The sequence below is a fragment of the Penicillium digitatum genome, chromosome 3 (assembly GCF_016767815.1).
Source record: "Penicillium digitatum chromosome 3, complete sequence".
NCBI classification, from domain to species: Eukaryota; Fungi; Ascomycota; class Eurotiomycetes; order Eurotiales; family Aspergillaceae; genus Penicillium; species Penicillium digitatum.
In genome coordinates, this window is record NC_089386.1 from 2,882,488 (window position 1) to 2,899,784 (window position 17,297).

Here is a 17,297-nt window from a genome sequence, read left to right on the forward strand (position 1 = left end):
TAAGAAATTAAATGCTTTCAGGACTTTCCTTTGACATGCAGGCCAATCTGTATCCACGCTGCGGTACCACCCGGTCCTCGCTACTTGTTTATTTACACCTGCGTAGAACGAAAACAGGTAGCTGCATTGCTAAGAAGTGACCCCTAAAACTATTGCTTGTTCTAATCAAACTCTAAGAGAAACTCTGAACATAAGAGATCTATGCCGAATCACCTCATGGTATCCGAGGACAAAAGGACTTGACATAACCGAAGCTCAATATACACCAACCAAACCCACGAAAACACAAGAGCCAAAATGAAAGTATAGCCAAGTACTAATCAGAATGTATAGCCCGGGATTGGTCTCCAACTGCCCATGCATCGTCAACCCTCCCCGAGAAGAACGAAGTGTTTAAAGTATCTTAGGATCGGTGGGTGGTGGCCTTGCGAGTGCAGGATTGCACGGGGGCAAATTTGCCAACATCTCAGAGAGATCGTTCCCCACGTACATTGCGTTAGTGTTATCAGGCAAACTCAAGCAATATAGCATATGGTGAAGCCAGACACCAGACAGCCGTGCACCGGCCGGACGAGCATTGGGGGGCTCACGGTTGATACAGGCTCGAACTTCAATCCACCGAGGGAGCATAGGCTGATCATCATGGAAGAGGTTGACTTGCAATACCACATTATCCACCACGACCACACCACCCGCCGTGCTCACTGTCGTAGAACCATAGGTAGGCAGGGGCGCGCCACTCAGGGCTTCAAGAAACCTTCGATCGCCTTGGAGAATCTTCATCGCTGTGGCACCAGTATCTTCCATAACACTGAGCGCCATGGTGTGTTGCAACGTGTTGGTTCTCCACGTAGTAGGATTCCGGATGGATACCGTAAACTGTTTCGTGTTAGCATTCGTTCTCAAATTTTCACCTGGAAAGTCATACCTCATGCGTGGCGTGGGACGAAAATATCGAACGCATATGGAGAAACAGGTACATCGGTTGTGGTTTGTAGGCGTCCATCTAAAAGTCAACGTCAGAGCTGTTTGCAGGGCATGGAAATGTCTTCATCTTGGACTAACTTGATAAAACAAGGAATCTACTCATAGGGTAGGAGGGGGGCAAGCTCGGATCTTTCTTATATTTAACTCACTCCTTCTACCCAGACACCATATGGGCCATCCTTCTGGCTCAGAGCGAGGAATTCTTTCATGACCATTTTCTTGGGACCAGCAACCATTCTTCCATGTGCCCAGTATGTGACAGTATTTTCATCCCAGACAAGGTCCCCGGAACGGTAAGCAGCCATGATGGCTAACAAGTTAGACAAGTTTCCATTGTCATTCCCCAATTCCTCAAAACTTTTTTGGACCTTCTTCAGTGAATCAAGGCGTTGAACGACTTCCCAACTTAGACTGCTAGGCTCGGACTTGATCATGTCTCTGCCAAAGAGAAAGTTAGTCATTTTCGTGAGATAGGCACAGTGAAGAATTTGGGACCTCCATACGTCTGTTCACGCTTGATCTGTTGGTACATGCTCAATTTGTGTTCGAAAATTGCAGGCATGATATTCTCATCGATGCGTCTGTGACATCTTGCAATTTGGCCGTCAACATCGCTACCACATGAATATTAATAAAGAGTGGATAGACAGAGAAATCTAGCACAGGTCGTACCCCTCGGCGAGATCAGTCTCGTTCGCAGACCATCCATCAGGCAGCTTCGTAGGATCAGTGATAGGTTCGGCACGGTGTCCCCATGCTTTCGGTGGCTCAAGAACTTGGCCACGTAAGGAAGCGAGACCAGAAAGACGTAGCTCTTTCCCACGCTCGAGGAGGTCATTTGCAAGTGCAATATGGGTCAGATTTGGATCATGCTTCTTCTAAAAGAGACATGTGAGTAATCTTCATGATCAAAAAGGCAAGGAGATACAATACCTTCTTCGCTTTCTTGGTAGCTGGCTTGCGAGCATGAATGATGGTAGAGCTAGTCCCCTTCAAATTCCGGGGTCTTTTCACGTCCTCAAGGCCCGGCAAAAGCTTCTCGTGGGCTTTTTTTCTCAAACGAGTGGTAGGCATTTTGAAAAAAAAAAAAAAAAAAAAAACCCCCCCCCCCCACGATCGGTTAAAGGTGAAGAGGGAATTGGAAAAAGTTATGGATTGACCTCAAATAAGGCGAGAGAGAGAAGGAAATGAGATAAATTGATTTTTGAAGATGATACAGCTTTTATAGACTTGGCACATCAACATTCGTCTCCTTTCAAACAAAGAAAACTGTGAATACAAACTCGGTAGCCACAAACTCCAAACTTCAGCGCCAAATAAACTTGTGGACTACAACACGACGGCGAAACTTATTGACATGCGAGCGAGAGCGGTAGGACAAAGAAATGCTTTTGAGTCAAGGCTAGCAAGGGTAGAACTTGAAACAAGAAAGAAAGTGCAAAGCACTTGGAAGACAAAGAAATGTCTGGGCTGTAGATAGTAGTCAATGAATTTCGCAAGACTTGCTCCGTAGTGAGAGCAGTACATGAAAACAAAAGAAAGGAAGGAAAAAAATGCATTAAGAACAATTTAACTTCTTCCTCGGCGCTCTCATCACTTCTTTTCATTGTGGGTAACTCATACTCTTCTCCTTGTGTCATAGAGGTCAGGCTATGAATTGAAGCGTTCAGTTGGGCGAAAGACTTTCCAAGATAGTGTTCGCAAGCTTCCTCTTAATGTCCATTTTGTTGAGTGCCTTGCTACGAGGCATCTTGATATAAAGTTAAGAGAACAGGCGTGTGAAGGGAGGAGGGGGGGGGGTGGAGATCAGCGTGGAGAGATCAAAGCTTCATGCCAGGATAGCAAACACAAAGTCAAGATTGAATGGCTGGAGATTTGATATGATAGTGAGATGAAATGAAAGGAATTTAAGGGTTCAAGAAGAGAAAGCCTGGAAAAAACAATTTATGCCCTGAAGCTGACACACACTTCCTAAACAGACTCACAGAAAACAAAAGATTGGTATTGTAAACAGTATCTTCTGAGGACATGAGCATGGAAGGATAAGAAATCAGGATAGTGACAATGGTGGTCCTGTTGTAATATCTTGATAGCCTCTGAATGGAGCCATTTCCAAGGTTTCTGCTCGAATATTTCTGTCAGAAGGCCGCTGACCTTGATCCATAAAGAACAATATAGCAATGGTAAAAAAAGATAAGAATCGGTTGAATATGACCATCGTTAGGAGAATTTGTAAAAAACCACTCCATCTATCAAGGATCTGAACAGGTTTTACAGCAAGCCTGGGGTTGCAGTCAGAGCCATGATCCCTTGCTCTCTAAATCACAATATTTGAAGAGCCGAGATAAAATCTTCTTCGAAACTTTGCGGGTATTTTGGACCTTGGGGGTGCTCTCGGTTATTCAGAGCTGTGTGTGCATGGATTCGTCTATGTCTGAACTGAACAAACAGTGAGGCCGAACAGTACAGGATACCTTGTACTTTGCAGCAGCTATTAGACTGATAAATTTTATCAAAGGCTATACATGGGAAAGTTGTTTCGCACATTTTAAGGCGTTTTAACCGCCTACATTCTAGCCACAACACCAACCAGGGGGACAATATTCAAGCAAAACGCTACCAAAAGACTGCCACAATGTCCACCACAAAGATGCAAAAGACCACATATGTGGCCTGCTGTTCTTACACACTGTATATTTCTAGAGGCAACAGCTACCCAAACTGCTTCCATGCTACTTGATCTTGTAGTCTTTAGGGCTTTGGGTTGACCTGCCATACCATATTGGGACTAGCGGCCGATAACGTCTAGATAAAAATATGATCACGTGCAGCCGAGCTTCCGCGGAGAGATTGAGGGAAACGCCGCAACTGGGCACGACATAAAAGAACGATTGTTTGGGGCCCGGACATTGTGTTAACCTGCCGCAAAGAGTTCTACTTTTGCATATCTGACGGTACGAATAGTTACCGCCGCTCAACTCTGAGCCAAGAATGAATCAAGCGACGAGGCGCGCAGCGTCGCAAGTCCTCCGCAGACCTCGCAAAACGGTATTTCCAAGATGCACCGGAAGATGGAACTCCACATTTGAACAGAGAGAATGGTCCACGCCGCTAGCAAAAACATTGGCCAATGTTATGAAGGTACCTATGCACTTTCCCTTGCCTCACACTGGACTTTTGCTGATCGATCACTTTTTGAAATTAGGTCACTGGTCCCGTACCAATCGCGGCATTTATGCGCCAAGTATTGACTTCCCCAGATGGCGGTTATTATACAACTCGAGGAGAGAACGGAGGTGTCTTCGGCAAAAATGGTGATTTCGTCACGTCACCCGAGATCTCGCAAGTCTTTGGAGAGTTGGTAGGCATATGGACTATCGCGGAGTGGATAGCGCAGGGACGGACGAGAAGTGGTGTTCAGCTGATGGAGGTTGGCCCAGGAAAAGGAACTTTGATGGATGATATGCTGCGGGTGAGTGATTGCGTATATGCTTGTCTTCATCTAATGAAAAAGAGACAAGAAGATCGTTTGACTGACCACGACTTCTACAACCAACAGACTTTCCGTAATTTCAAGAGCTTTTCTTCAAGTGTTGAAGCCATTTATCTTGTGGAGGCTAGCGGAACCCTCAGAGAAGTGCAGAAGCGGCTGCTGTGCGGCGAGGAGGCTGTTATGGAGGACACAGATATTGGGCACCGGAGTGTGTGCAAATACTTTGATGTACCCGTCATCTGGGTTGAGGATATTCGTCTTCTGCCACATGGTGAGTAGTGATTTAAATCAATTGCCCGTTTATTTGATGCTGACCAAAGACATCGGCTATGCAGAGGAAGGCAAGACACCCTTCATCTTCGCACATGAATTCTTCGACGCGCTTCCAATCCATGCATTCGAATCTGTTCCCCCCTCCCTAGAGAACCAGCAGGCCAATGAGTCTCGAAAGATCATGACTCCCACCGGCCCAGTAGAACTACACGACCCACCCAAACATGCGAACACCCCGCAATGGCGTGAGTTAATGGTGACAATAAATCCAAAAGCCATCGAAGAGAACATTAAAGGAGAGCCCGAGTTCAAATTGACTAAAGCCAAGGCCTCCACGCCGTCATCGCTAGTGATCCCGGAGATTTCTCAGCGTTACCGAGCACTTAAGTCGCAGCCAGGCTCGACCATCGAGATCAGCCCAGAGAGCCGAATCTATGCTGCTGACTTTGCGCGTCGTATCGGTGGTGACTCGGCTTCTGCACTTGCCGCTAAAAAGAACTCGGCTTCCAGCCCGCCACCGTCGTCACAGAAGAAGACCCCCTCCGGGGCAGCCCTGATCATGGACTACGGGACATTGTCAACTATTCCCATCAACTCTCTACGTGGAATCAAAAGCCACGAGAAGGTAGCACCACTCTCGGAACCGGGCCGAGTGGATGTTAGTGCGGATGTGGATTTCACTTCGTTGGCTGAAGCAGCCATCGAAGGCAGCGATGGCGTCGAGGTTCACGGTCCTGTTGAGCAGGGTGACTTCCTCAAAGCCATGGGTATTGAGGAGCGCATGCGGCAGCTCCTCCGTAAAGAGCAAAACGAAGAACACAAAAAGACACTAGAGACCGCCTGGAAGCGATTAGTTGAGAAGAGCGGCGGGTCAATGGGACAGATCTACAAGGTCATGGCCATAATACCTGAAAATGGAGGACAGAGATTACCTGTTGGTTTTGGAGGGGGCATTCAGATGTAGAACAGCAAGCATATGCGTCTTGCATTTCAATCGACTCGGAGCGTAGACTACTTGCTCATTTCATGTACAACAATCTCACCTTACATTGAATAGAATAGCACAAACTCCCCACATATCGAAATAATCAAACAGAGCTTCCCAGCCCTCAATCTTCTAGAATAACCAAAAATTGAGAATGACAATCATAAATGCATCTAAGTGGTATCTCTCCTATCAAGTTCGTTAAATCTCATTAAAAAAAAAGGCAGATGCACGAAAGTGACCGAAACCCCCATAATCTCCAGGCCCAACTTAATAGTCATCCCAGACGTCCGCAGCAAAAGCCTCAGTCAGCTTAGCATCATTGCCATACTTCTGCTGCCATTCCACAAACCCGCCCTCGAGCACAAATACTTGCTGCTTCTGATTCTCCTCCGCACTAAGCGTGCTCTCACGCTCACGCGCATAGCGAAGAGCAGCAGAGGGACCACGTTGCTGACTGAGTGCACAATGGAATACAACCATCTTCTTGTCTTTGAGAGTGCGGATGAGCTCAGGCATGCGCACGTCCAGCGTTGAGCTAGGGACCCAAGTTGATGAGTGGATATGGCCTCCAATATGGTCTGTTTCAACAGTCAGCTGATGGCATTTGATTCTATGGTGAAATTCCAATTCTGTACCTGAGTCTCGGACGTCAACAATTGCTAGGTTGCTCGGTTCGCCGGTTGAGAGTAGGGCCGCTAGAACATCGCGGCCCATGCGGGGGAGAGTTGTGATTGAGATGGACGACATTCTTTTTTGGCGAGACTTTGTAGGCCTTTTTGATCAGTACAGCAATTGAAAGTGATACGAAAGAGTTGCTTGAAAGTTCCCAAGATTTGCAGATGTGATATTCACGATCTCTAGAAATTGTGCCCAAAAGCACAAACCACGTGACCTACAATTTCATTTCCAATCGGGAGACGATGATTTTCCGTCACGGCAACTTCGAGCACCTCCAACCCTGCGCGCCCACCTCGACCAATCTTTCCTCCTCGAGCTCAGGAGACAGTTCAATTTACCCCCATAGACTCGCTGCGCTGACACGAGCGAGTGCAATCAGAATGGACTTCCGCCTCTTGGCCCGCAGCCTCCGCGCCAGGCCAACACCATGGCTCCAACAGCAGACCCAGCTGTACCGCGTCGCCTCCCTCGCGAACGGAGTGCGCTATAACTCCTCCACCTCATCACCGAGCATACCCTTTAAACCCACATCTCCCACCGACCAGCCCAGCACAGCCCCCGAGGCCGCCCAGCAAGCCCAAGCCCAGAAGCCGGCCTCCGACTTGGCCGAGCCACGCACAGCTGCCTCCGAAGCTGCAAAGCCCGCCCACAGGCCAGTCTCAGACTTCGACGACATCCTCAGCAGACTCGATCTCAGCAAGCCCCGAGAAGCACCCAGCAGCCAGCGCCGGATCTTCTCAGACTCGCTTTCCCGAGCTGTCGGCGAGGGCGCCCAGAGCAGCTACCGGGCGCGGTCGAGGGCACCCCTGCCTGCACGCAAGGTAGAGCTGAAGCTCGGGCCGACGCTCGGTCGTCAGGTTCATGTCGAGCCTGAGCGTGGTACTGATCTTGGTGGTGCGCTGCGCAAGCTCCAGGCTACTCTTTCGCAGAACCGTGTGAGGCATGATGCTCACGAACAGAAGTTCCATGTCAGAAAGGGTATGGTGCGCAAGCAGAAGAAGATGGAGCGGTGGAAGAAGCTGTTCAAGTTCTCGTTCCAGGGGACCGTGAAGAAGATTCAGCGTATGCAGGCACAGGGTTGGTAGTTTGATGCCGATCCTTTGCTTTGGACTTTTGTGCTGCGGCTTGACTACTCGGCTTGTATGTATATACTGAAGAAGGCTGGTGTGGGTGATGGACCGAGTGGGCAAAGTGACAATGGTCTGAAAATTGGTGTTCTCTTATGTTACTTGTACAACTATTATCTAGGTACTTGATTTTTGTGTTGAATTTGGCTATTGCATTAGATTTGGAATGCATCGGATTTGTTTGACTCGGTCACTTGGGATATAGCATCATGTTATGTAGAGCGCTAGCTTTTTGCTAACAGTCAGTTCTGCCTCTCAAGTTAGGTACACTGTACAAGTCAAGTCGTAAGCGCCACTATATGTACCCAGGCTATACACTTATTCATCGCGGTTCTGCATATCAATCCCTCTTCCCACTTGGAAAGCCGTATCCACTTCCAACCCCGTTCCCATTGCCATTTCCATTAGCAGGGCCAGAGTAACCGCCGTATCCATTATTCTTCCCTCCGTTGCCAAAGGTTACACCAGAACCCTTCGCTCCACGAGCGGGACCCCCGCCCAAAAGCCCATCTCCATGCCAAGCGGTTCGCCCACGTCCACGCCCACGCCCACCATTCCGCTCCCAGAACAATGCAAGAATAGCACCAACAGAAGCCGCCATAACAAAGAACACCAGCGTAGAAAAGAAAGACCCAGAGCTCTTCCTAGACCTGGTCGCCAAAGCAAGCCACGAGTCCAAAGCAGGCCGCACCGGCCACCCAATACTGGCACCGCCCTCCAACCACGCAACATGGAAGGAGAAAGTAAGCGGCTCTCCCCGTACAACCTTGGTGCCGTGTCCGGCAGTCCAAGGCTCACGCGCCGCCTGGGAAAGAGCAACAGGCTCCTCATCCTCATCGAGCTTGACATTCTTACCGGTATTGTCAAACTCAGGAGTCGAGTATGCAATACCGCCAACGGTGAAACCGGGCTGTCCAGACTGGCCGCCGCGGGTTTTAGAGCTTTGTTCTGCAGCCGCGTCCGAGGCCATGTTGTGCATGACGACGTTCATATCTGTCCAGATGTGCAAATGGCTCAGCTGGAGCGTGCCCTGTAGGGCGATCGTGAGCGGTGTGAAGGGTGGGCCATTGTCAGCTAGTGCAGAGAGTGTGTCTGCTTCTCCTGCCTTCTGGTTTGAGTCTTTGTCCGCGTGCTCTGCTACGCCGGCGGATGGTGTTAGCGGTGCTGTTGGCACGCGACAGGTCATTGGGACATCTGAGTGGACGTAGAACTCGAGGAGATGATACAGTTCATCGGAGAGGGAGTCAATGGTGCATGTTATCGTTTCGGAGATGCCGTAGTGGAAGGAGAGGGGGCGGGCGGTTTCGTTGCAGGTCACGAAGGGGACGTATTGGAGTTTGCCGAAATTGTCAGTGACCTGGATGTTTTCGCGACATTAGCAAAGTGTTGTTTTGTGGTATGCGCTTTCCCCCTCGTTTCAGGAGACGGTAGGTAGGCTGATGGCGCTTACATGTTCTCCTTCACTGCAGGTGTAGAACAAGTGCTGGTTAGTAATGCTTTAGAGGTTGATTGAAGAACAGTCTTACGCAGTTCGATTCAGACATGACACTGGGATGTCCTCTCTCAGTTTGTATCCCTCGTCGTTGTCATTGGGGTTCCCCGCAAGTACGCTGGCTGGCCACAATGCGCCTGTCAAAGCCAGCAGCGCCACTGCCGCGGAAGACGGGTTCAATTGACGTATAGGAAACATTATTGTTTTTCTATTCCAACAATTGTAAGAGGGTAGCCGCCCCGCGTCGGCAAGTTTCAAGAGGTCGAGGATGGCACAGGAGTCAAGGACGGGGTTCAACCGCGTTGCGGAGTTGCGACAACAAAGCGGGTTTCCCCTTGGTGCTACCTCCCCTCCGCACTTCAAATTGCATCATGTCTAACCCCTACCTTCTCTATTCTAAAAAGTGACTCGCAGTCTGTAATTAAAATTTACTGATAACGAAAATGTTGAGAATAATCAATTCCTTTCAAACCAAGAGAAATATGTGGAAAATCGTTGCTCGTCAAAACTAAACATCCCACAGCGCTTCATGTAAGACTAAGACATTCTAAGACAGTTTGGCCTTCTGCTTGAAAGCAAGCAACAAACCACTGGTCGAGCTGTCGTGGTCGGCACCCGCGCCCTCAGTCTCCAGCTCGCTCTGGATGTTCTTAGCAAGGGCCTTGCCCAACTCGACACCCCACTGATCGAACGAGTTGATGTTCCAAATGGCACCCTCGGTGAAGGTGACGTGCTCGTAGTAGGTGATCAGAGCACCCAGGGTGGAGGGGGTGATCTTCTGAGCCAAAATAGAGGTGGTGGGACGGTTACCCAAGAAAGTCTTGTGGGCAACAAGCTCCTCGGCAGCACCCTCAGCCTTAACCTGAGCAGGGGTCTTTCCAACCATCAGAGCCTCGGACTGAGCGAGGAAGTTAGCAGCCAGCATGCGCTGGTGCTTGCCACCCTCGACGGGGTTGTGTGACTCAGCCGCCATCAAGAAATCAGCAGGGATAAGCTTGGTGCCTTGGTGCAGAAGCTGGAAGAAGCTGTGCTGCGCGTTGGTGGCAGGCTCACCAAACAGGATGGGTCCGGTGGTGTACTTGACATATTCACCAGTACGCGTGATGGCCTTTCCGTTGCTCTCCATGGACAGCTGCTGGAGGTAGGCAGGGAAGCGGTGCAGGTACTGGTCAAAGGGAGCAACCAGGTGAGTTTGAGCACCGAAAAAGTCGCTGTACCAGACGCTCAGCAGACCACCAAGAGCGGGAATGTTCTTCTCGAGGGGTGTTTCCCGGAAGTGCTTGTCCATGGCCTGGGCACCAGCCAGGAACTGGTGGAAGTTGTCGTAACCAATGTACAGAGCGACAGACAGGCCAATAGCACTCCATACGGAGTAACGTCCACCCACCCACGACTCGAATCCGAACATGTTCTTGGCATCAATGCCGAACTTGGTGACTTCGGACTCATTGGTCGACAGAGCCACAAAGTGCTTGGCAATGTGTGAATCTTCCTTGGCAGACTTGAGGAACCAAGACTTGGCGGTATTGGCGTTAGTAGTGGTCTCTGCGGTAGTGAATGTCTTGGAGGCGATCAGGAAAAGGGTTGTTTCCGGGTCAGAGTCCTTGAGCGCTTCAGCAATGTGGGTGCCGTCAATGTTGGAGACAAAGTGGAGCTTAATGTCGGGGTGGCCGTAAGGCTTGAGAGCCTCGGTAACCATTACAGGGCCGCTAGGTGCAGATGTCAGCTACAGTTCCTGCTCACGCAAGGACAAGAAAGCTTACAGATCGGAACCACCGATTCCAATGTTGACGATGGTGTTGATCTTCTTGCCGGTGTAACCCTTCCACTCTCCGCTGCGGACCTGCTCGGAGAACTCCTTCATGTGCTCCAGCACGGAACTGACATCCTCAACCACGCTCTTACCATCAACTTCCATGGGCTCCTTGGCAACATTACGCAGAGCAGCGTGGTAGACAGCACGGTCCTCGGTGAAGTTAATATGCTCACCACGGAACATGGCATCACGGAGCTCCTCAACGTTGGCCTCCTTGGCGAGCTTGACCAGAAGAGAGACAGTCTCTTGGGTCAGGAAGTTCTTGGAGAAGTCGAAGAGGATTTCTGTGTTGTCTACGGTGTTGGCAAACTTGTGGCTGAAGTTCTCAAAGCGCTTAGGGTCTTTTTGGAATTGATCCTTGAGAACAAGGTTGCGTCCCAAGGTAGTGTGGTGCTCCTGGAGCTCCTTCCAGGCAGGAAGGTCACTGGTTTGCGAAAAGCCGGGCATGATGACGATGAGAGGTTCTGTGGGCAAAGGGTCAGCGCGGGGCAAGCGGAATACAATGGCAATGTTAAGGCAAGTTCAGGTTCAGGATGTAGAAGAAGCTCAACGTACATGAAAGGTAAAAGGGGTGATAGAAAAGAGTAAAGAAACAAATAGCCAGAAAACTAAGGGCGTCAGTTGCTCCCGGCGCATTGGGGTCCGAGGGGGGACGTGGGGCAACATCATCGTTGCCGCATTCGGCCGTTATTTCACTTATTTTGCGTATTTTGTTTGGGGGGTTTTTTTTCTATATGTTTCACTGCTATTAATCTTTCTCCATTTGTTCTCCGAAGGTGCCGAAATGTGTATACCCGGTATGCACATTCGGCCATTTATATTACTGTACTTCGGACTCCGTAGGCTATTGCTTTTACTTCTTCTAGGCCCAAACCGATTCGATTCCGGAACGCTCTCTCGTGTAGGGGGCCGTTGGAAATTGAACGGCTGTAGCTTTTCTTTCAGTTGAAATAGTCCTGTTCTCAAGGGAACCAATACATTAAACCTGCAGAGATGCTGGCCACTACTGCATGTCTACATGCATTGCAATGTGCCTTCCAGCCTCCCGTGGTCCAAATACATGGGAATTCCTAGGGGTCTCTGATCATTTTGAGAGAAGCGGCATCAGCTTAAATAGCAGTGTCGAGCCCTGAGTAGATAGATGTCCATGAAATGTAAAAAAAATATAGGTCCGACCCGGTGGTCCCTACAACATACAACATAAGAGGATCATAGTTAGCTAGTTTGGGCCTAAAACATGTACCGCTGCAGCGCGAATCGTATGTTCCGATTCTTGCTATGACTCAGCGGGTTAATAGTCTTATGTAATCTCTCAAGAGCTGAGTTGATCACAGGATTACAACCCCATGGCTAAGCACGTGCCACATTTCTAGGTGTTCTGGACAATTCACCGCGTATCTCACCGCCCGTACTTTTTTGTTGGCAACCGATATTCGTTGGAATTGAGCCTTGATCAACCTCACTTTCTCACAAGTGGTACGACTTTCAACATGTACAATCCTTACCAAGGTAAGCAATGACTTTCCCTTGATCTTTGAGAAAGCCTCGATGAGTCGAAGAAACTAACTCTTACAAGCTCCGGGTCTTTATGGACAGGCTCCTGACTATGGCGCCTATGGTGCGCCTCCGGGCATGGGTAAGATCGCTCCTTTCCTGCGATAGTTTCGTTTCAAATTTAGGCTGACTAGCTCCAGCACCTCCTCCAGGGATGGCTGCTCCAGGTACTGCTGCTCCTCCCGGCATGCAGCAAGCAAATGCCCAGCCTGGTCGTCCAGGAAGCTTCCCGCCCAACTTCCAACCGCCTGCAAATATGCCAAACATTAATTTTTCTGCGCCGGTGATTCGCTTGGGTACTTCGGGCCCCGCCAAACCTGCAGCTCAAGAAACCGGTCGGGAACGGGGATCCGATGCTCCTGGACGCCGCGGCGGTCTGGGGTCAATGGGAATGGATACTCAGCGCCATCATGGTCGCGATCCCATCATGCAACTCCAGCCACCTACACGCGATGAGATCGTGCGCACACTTTTTATCGGCGGTATCACAGAGGGTGCTGGGGGTGATGATGGCATTGAGCGTATTCTACGGTCTACTGGTATCCTGCGTCGCTGGATTCGTGCTACAGACGCTGATGACAAACCTTGCCGCTTTGGCTTTGCTGAGTACGACGACCCAGAGAGTCTTGAGATTGCGGTTGAGACCTTGAAGGACGTCGAAGTACCAGTCAAGAGACAGACCCCCCGCGCCGAAGGTGACGAGGAAAAAGAGGTTGAAAAGAGCAAGCTTCTGGTGCGTATAAATTTTCTACCATGTCCTCAAATATGACTACTAACTTGTCTGATAGGTCGTCGTCGATGAAGGCACCCTCACCTACCTAGAGCAATTCGAGTCTAGCCGAGCTGAACAAGACCCCGAGGAACGCCAGGCACGTTTCACCGCAGCCCGCAAAAATTTGGATAATGTCTTGTCGAGCCTCTTCCACCCCGAAGCTCCCCTTCCAAAGGAGGAGGTGTCGGCCCTTGATGGGGAAGGCGACAGTGAAATGAAGGATGCCGAGCTTGCGAAGGATGGCGAAGTGGTCACTATTCCAATTACAATTGAGGATGAGCTAGCCGATATTCCTCCGGAGATGCGTGCCAATGTGGCCAAGGAGATCGCGGCTTTCCGTGAACGAAGCACCCGCCGCGACATTGAGCGTATGAAGCGTGAGGAAGAAATCGAGTCGATGGAGCGTGCACGCAATTCTGGCCGGATCAATCGACTTGCTTCGCCTCCGGCATCTGCTCCCAGTGGTCCTGCTGCCGGTATCAACGGTATTCCGTTGGGCCCGCGGGATCGTAATGTGTTGAACGCACCTTCTGGTCCGAAGGCGTTTGGTGTGCAGATTCCCAAGGATTATCAGAAGGGAGTTGCTTTTGTCAATGGGGGATCCCTCAATGGAGTCTCTATTGATCGCGAAGGCGAGGATTCTGATGCCAGTGATGAGGAAATCGAACGCCGTCGACAGGATCGGCTTAAGGCCGACCAAGAGAAACAATTTGCCGACCAAGAGCGCCGCTGGCTTAGCCGTGAGCGCAGTCGAACCGCTGCCCTGGAGCGAGAGAAGAAGCGCGAGGATGAGGAAGATGGAAAGTTGCAAGCTGCGCATGATGAGATGGAAGCACGACTTGGCGCTTGGAACGACGATGTCGAGGACAGCCGGAAGGCGACCGATTACTACGCTGACCGCGGTGCTTGGCTCCGGAACCGTGCAAGCTTCCGTGCTCGCGAGGCCAACATTGACGATGCCGATCGCGCCGCTGAGGATCGCGAACGTGTGCAATCTGCCAAGCAGCAAGAGCAGGCTCGTGGCATGGCCGACGACTTCCTCGCTCGCCAGGCAAAGGAGCTCGAGACACATCCCCAGGACCAGGAGGCACCCCGCGAACCCCAACGCTTCAAACTCTCTCTTGGAGCCGCCGCGCAGAAGGCCCAGGCCGCAACCAGCCGCCGCGCAATGGCCGATGTAGAAGGTCTGCTGGAGGATGAGGAAGAACCCGTTACTGCAACCCGTCGACAACTTGTTCCAATCAAATTCGATTCCGCGGCCGAAGCTGCAGGTCTCACCGACGAGGAACGTGCTCAGGCGGCCCGTCAACTCGCAGCAGAGATTCCAGCCGAGAAGGAAGGCTTGTGGAACTGGGCAGTTAAGTGGGAATTTGTTGACGATGCTGTGATCAGTGACCAGCTCAAGCCTTTCGTCGAGAAGAAGATCGTCGAATATCTTGGTGTACAGGAGCAAATGTTGGTGGATGTAGTCGAGGAACATGTGCGGAAGCATGGATCGCCTCAGGAGCTGGTGGAGCAGCTAGCAGAAGTGAGTACTTATCCTTTTCTCTTCTTTGTGAGGAACTTTTACTGACCGCGGTCGTCTATCTATAGGCATTGGACGAGGAGGCCGAAGTCCTTGTTCGCAAGCTTTGGCGGATGATCATTTTCTGTTCCGAGAGCGAGAAACGAGGCCTGTCTTCGTGAAAGGGCTACATATCCAACACAGGGCCTTGTACCCTACGTCTCTAAGCTTCACCGAAAAACAGCAACGTGTACACAATGGAATAACTGCATGTATGATTCCAATCTTTGTCAAATCGCATACTCTCGGGGACTTTTCCCACAAAATCTGGTCTATGTTGTAGTCTGTTTGTAGATGCATCGTCCCACGCAGCTTGGGGTAAGTTACGGAGCAGCTCCGAGCACAGAACCTGTGCTGTGATTGGTGGAATGTCATATTTCCCCGGCACGTGCAATTCTCCACCAATTAGAACGCGCCTATGGTCAATGACAGAGGATGAGGGAGGGGCACGGGATTGAACTGGGGATGGTGCGGGGGAGTAGATTTACTGTATATACAGAGTGGAATCTCTTTGGGTTGTTGAAATATTTCTCTCATATCTTTCATCTCCTACTCTTCCTTGTGTCTTTGAGCTGCCAAAAGAGGGTGAAAATCGACTCTCGAATCTATACCCCCGCACATATTCACCCCCGCACTTCTAGATTAACCGCTGTGTTTACCTAGAACTGACTTGCGCCAGCAATATTGCTAGCTACCGACAGACAGCAGATTTCTACTATCACAAGTGATAGCTATTCACAATGGTCAAAATCACTGGCTTCACCACACGGGACGTGCGGTTCCCAGTAAGTCAATCTTGCCACCGGAGCATTTCCGCATGCCCTAAGCACCCAATGCTGAAAATTCCACTATAGACGTCGCTTGACAAGACCGGCTCAGATGCTATGAACGCGGCAGGTGACTACTCCTCTGCCTACTGCATCATCACCACAGACTCAGAACACTCCGGACATGGCATGGTACGTCACATCACATCACCCACTGGCAACACTCCAACTAATCAAATCCCCTACAGACCTTTACAATTGGTCGCGGCAACGAGATCGTCTGCGCCGCAATCTCCCTACTCGCGCCAATGGTAGTTGGCAAAGACCTGGACGAGATGACCGCAGACTGGGGCAAGACCTGGCGATACCTCGTCTCAGACAGCCAGCTGCGCTGGATCGGCCCCGAAAAGGGTGTGATCCACCTCGCACTCGGTGCCGTCGTCAATGCTCTCTGGGATCTGTGGGCAAAGACCCTCGGCAAGCCCGTCTGGCGCATCGTTGCGGACATGACCCCCGAGGAGTTCGTGCGTTGCATTGATTTCCGTTACATCACCGATGCCATCACGCCTGAGGAGGCTATCAACCTGCTGAAGGAGGTTGAGTCTGGCAAGCAGGAGCGGATTAAGGAAGCAGAAGCTAGCAAGGCTGTCCCTGCTTACACTACCAGTGCTGGGTGGTTGGGGTACAGCAAGGAAAAGCTCAAGTTGCTATTGGAGCAGAGTGTTGAGCAGGGATATAGACATTTCAAGCTTAAGGTCGGAGGAGACTTGGAAGATGACAAGACTCGCTTGCGCATTGCACGTGAGGCTATTGGCTATGACCGGGGTAACATTTTGATGGTTGATGCCAACCAGGTATGTTGTTTCCCCTGGGACCGATTCAGTTACACATTCGAGTCAGACTTAACACTGTGGGAATGAATAGGTCTGGTCCGTCCCCGAGGCTATTACCTGGATGCAAGAGCTCGCAGAGTTCAAGCCCTGGTTCATCGAAGAGCCCACCTCCCCCGATGACATTCTCGGCCATGCGGCTATCCGCAAGGCCCTGGCCAACACCCCCCACGGCCCCGTGGGCGTTGCCACAGGCGAGATGTGCCAGAATCGCGTTATTTTCAAGCAGCTGCTGCAAGCTGGTGCCTTGACTGTACTGCAGCCCGATGCCTGCCGTGTCGGTGGTGTGAACGAGGTTTTGGCTATTCTCCTGCTCGCACGCAAGTTCGGCGTGCCTATCGTGCCGCACTCTGGCGGTGTTGGTCTACCAGAGTACACACAGCACCTTAGCACGATCGACTATGTTGTCGTTACCGGAAAGAAGAGTGTCCTCGAGTATGTGGATCACCTCCACGAGCACTTTGTTCACCCATCCAGTGTCAAGGATGGGTACTATGCTACCCCCTTGGAGCCTGGATACAGTGTTGAGATGAAGGCTGAAAGTATGGATGCTTTCGAATACCCCGGTCAGGAGGGGAAGAGTTGGTGGAGATCCGAGGAGGCTAAGAGCATTATTGATGGACCCAGAGTTGTATAGATTCGGTGATAGATTTGACTGTGGGGTTCATTCGATCTTATGTTCCCAGCAGAGAAGGACTGCGGGAACAAGTAAACTCAGCCTTAGACCGACCAAAATCAAAGCACACTCACTCACTCGCTTCCAATCCCGATGAAAATATACAATCTACAATACTAAATCGGGTTATATAGAACTATTCGATCCATGGTAAACAATTCGTCAAGTCCAGTAAAAGCCAGGCCTTGTGTAAAAATGCAGATGGTGGGTAGCGTTTTTA

At 50.5% G+C, this 17,297-nt stretch overlaps 8 protein-coding genes across 8 annotated transcripts; 4 read left to right on the forward strand and 4 right to left on the reverse strand.

Moving 5' to 3' along the window:
* Positions 1-393: 393 nt before the first annotated feature.
* Positions 394-2,061, reverse strand: Pdw03_8571 (uncharacterized protein; the record flags this gene model as incomplete). The annotated part of the gene is made up of 6 exons (XM_014678229.2): positions 394-879; positions 929-1,006; positions 1,137-1,425; positions 1,491-1,601; positions 1,660-1,865; positions 1,921-2,061. 6 exons carry the CDS (start codon positions 2,059-2,061, stop codon positions 394-396), a joined length of 1,311 nt encoding a protein of 436 aa, XP_014533715.2.
* Positions 2,062-3,978: 1,917 nt separating this feature from the next.
* Pdw03_8572 (putative S-adenosyl-L-methionine-dependent methyltransferase MidA) lies at positions 3,979-5,717 on the forward strand (the record flags this gene model as incomplete). The annotated part of the gene is made up of 4 exons (XM_014678230.2): positions 3,979-4,128; positions 4,193-4,459; positions 4,547-4,751; positions 4,816-5,717. 4 exons carry the CDS (start codon positions 3,979-3,981, stop codon positions 5,715-5,717), a joined length of 1,524 nt encoding a protein of 507 aa, XP_014533716.2.
* Positions 5,718-6,008: 291 nt separating this feature from the next.
* Positions 6,009-6,488, reverse strand: Pdw03_8573 (M-phase inducer phosphatase; the record flags this gene model as incomplete). The annotated part of the gene is made up of 2 exons (XM_014678231.1): positions 6,009-6,319; positions 6,377-6,488. 2 exons carry the CDS (start codon positions 6,486-6,488, stop codon positions 6,009-6,011), a joined length of 423 nt encoding a protein of 140 aa, XP_014533717.1.
* A 311-nt stretch (positions 6,489-6,799) lies between these two features.
* On the forward strand, positions 6,800-7,504 carry Pdw03_8574 (mitochondrial 37S ribosomal protein bS21m; the record flags this gene model as incomplete). The annotated part of the gene is made up of 1 exon (XM_014678232.1): positions 6,800-7,504. One exon carries the CDS (start codon positions 6,800-6,802, stop codon positions 7,502-7,504), a length of 705 nt encoding a protein of 234 aa, XP_014533718.1.
* Positions 7,505-7,886: 382 nt separating this feature from the next.
* Pdw03_8575 (Glucose-6-phosphate isomerase) lies at positions 7,887-9,236 on the reverse strand (the record flags this gene model as incomplete). Its single annotated transcript, XM_014678233.2, has 3 exons — positions 7,887-8,903; positions 8,997-9,009; positions 9,073-9,236. The coding sequence occupies 3 exons, from the start codon at positions 9,234-9,236 to the stop codon at positions 7,887-7,889; spliced, it is 1,194 nt and encodes a 397-aa protein (XP_014533719.2).
* Positions 9,237-9,585: 349 nt separating this feature from the next.
* Pdw03_8576 (Phosphoglucose isomerase (PGI)) lies at positions 9,586-11,523 on the reverse strand (the record flags this gene model as incomplete). The annotated part of the gene is made up of 4 exons (XM_066102004.1): positions 9,586-10,747; positions 10,802-11,211; positions 11,280-11,318; positions 11,410-11,523. 4 exons carry the CDS (start codon positions 11,521-11,523, stop codon positions 9,586-9,588), a joined length of 1,725 nt encoding a protein of 574 aa, XP_065957087.1.
* Positions 11,524-12,344: 821 nt separating this feature from the next.
* Positions 12,345-14,866, forward strand: Pdw03_8577 (Nucleotide-binding, alpha-beta plait; the record flags this gene model as incomplete). The annotated part of the gene is made up of 5 exons (XM_014678234.1): positions 12,345-12,363; positions 12,431-12,490; positions 12,549-13,141; positions 13,197-14,708; positions 14,774-14,866. 5 exons carry the CDS (start codon positions 12,345-12,347, stop codon positions 14,864-14,866), a joined length of 2,277 nt encoding a protein of 758 aa, XP_014533720.1.
* A 618-nt stretch (positions 14,867-15,484) lies between these two features.
* On the forward strand, positions 15,485-17,038 carry Pdw03_8578 (Mandelate racemase/muconate lactonizing enzyme family protein; the record flags this gene model as incomplete). The annotated part of the gene is made up of 4 exons (XM_014678235.1): positions 15,485-15,529; positions 15,599-15,703; positions 15,760-16,365; positions 16,436-17,038. The coding sequence occupies 4 exons, from the start codon at positions 15,485-15,487 to the stop codon at positions 17,036-17,038; spliced, it is 1,359 nt and encodes a 452-aa protein (XP_014533721.1).
* Between the last annotated feature and the right edge of the window lie 259 nt (positions 17,039-17,297).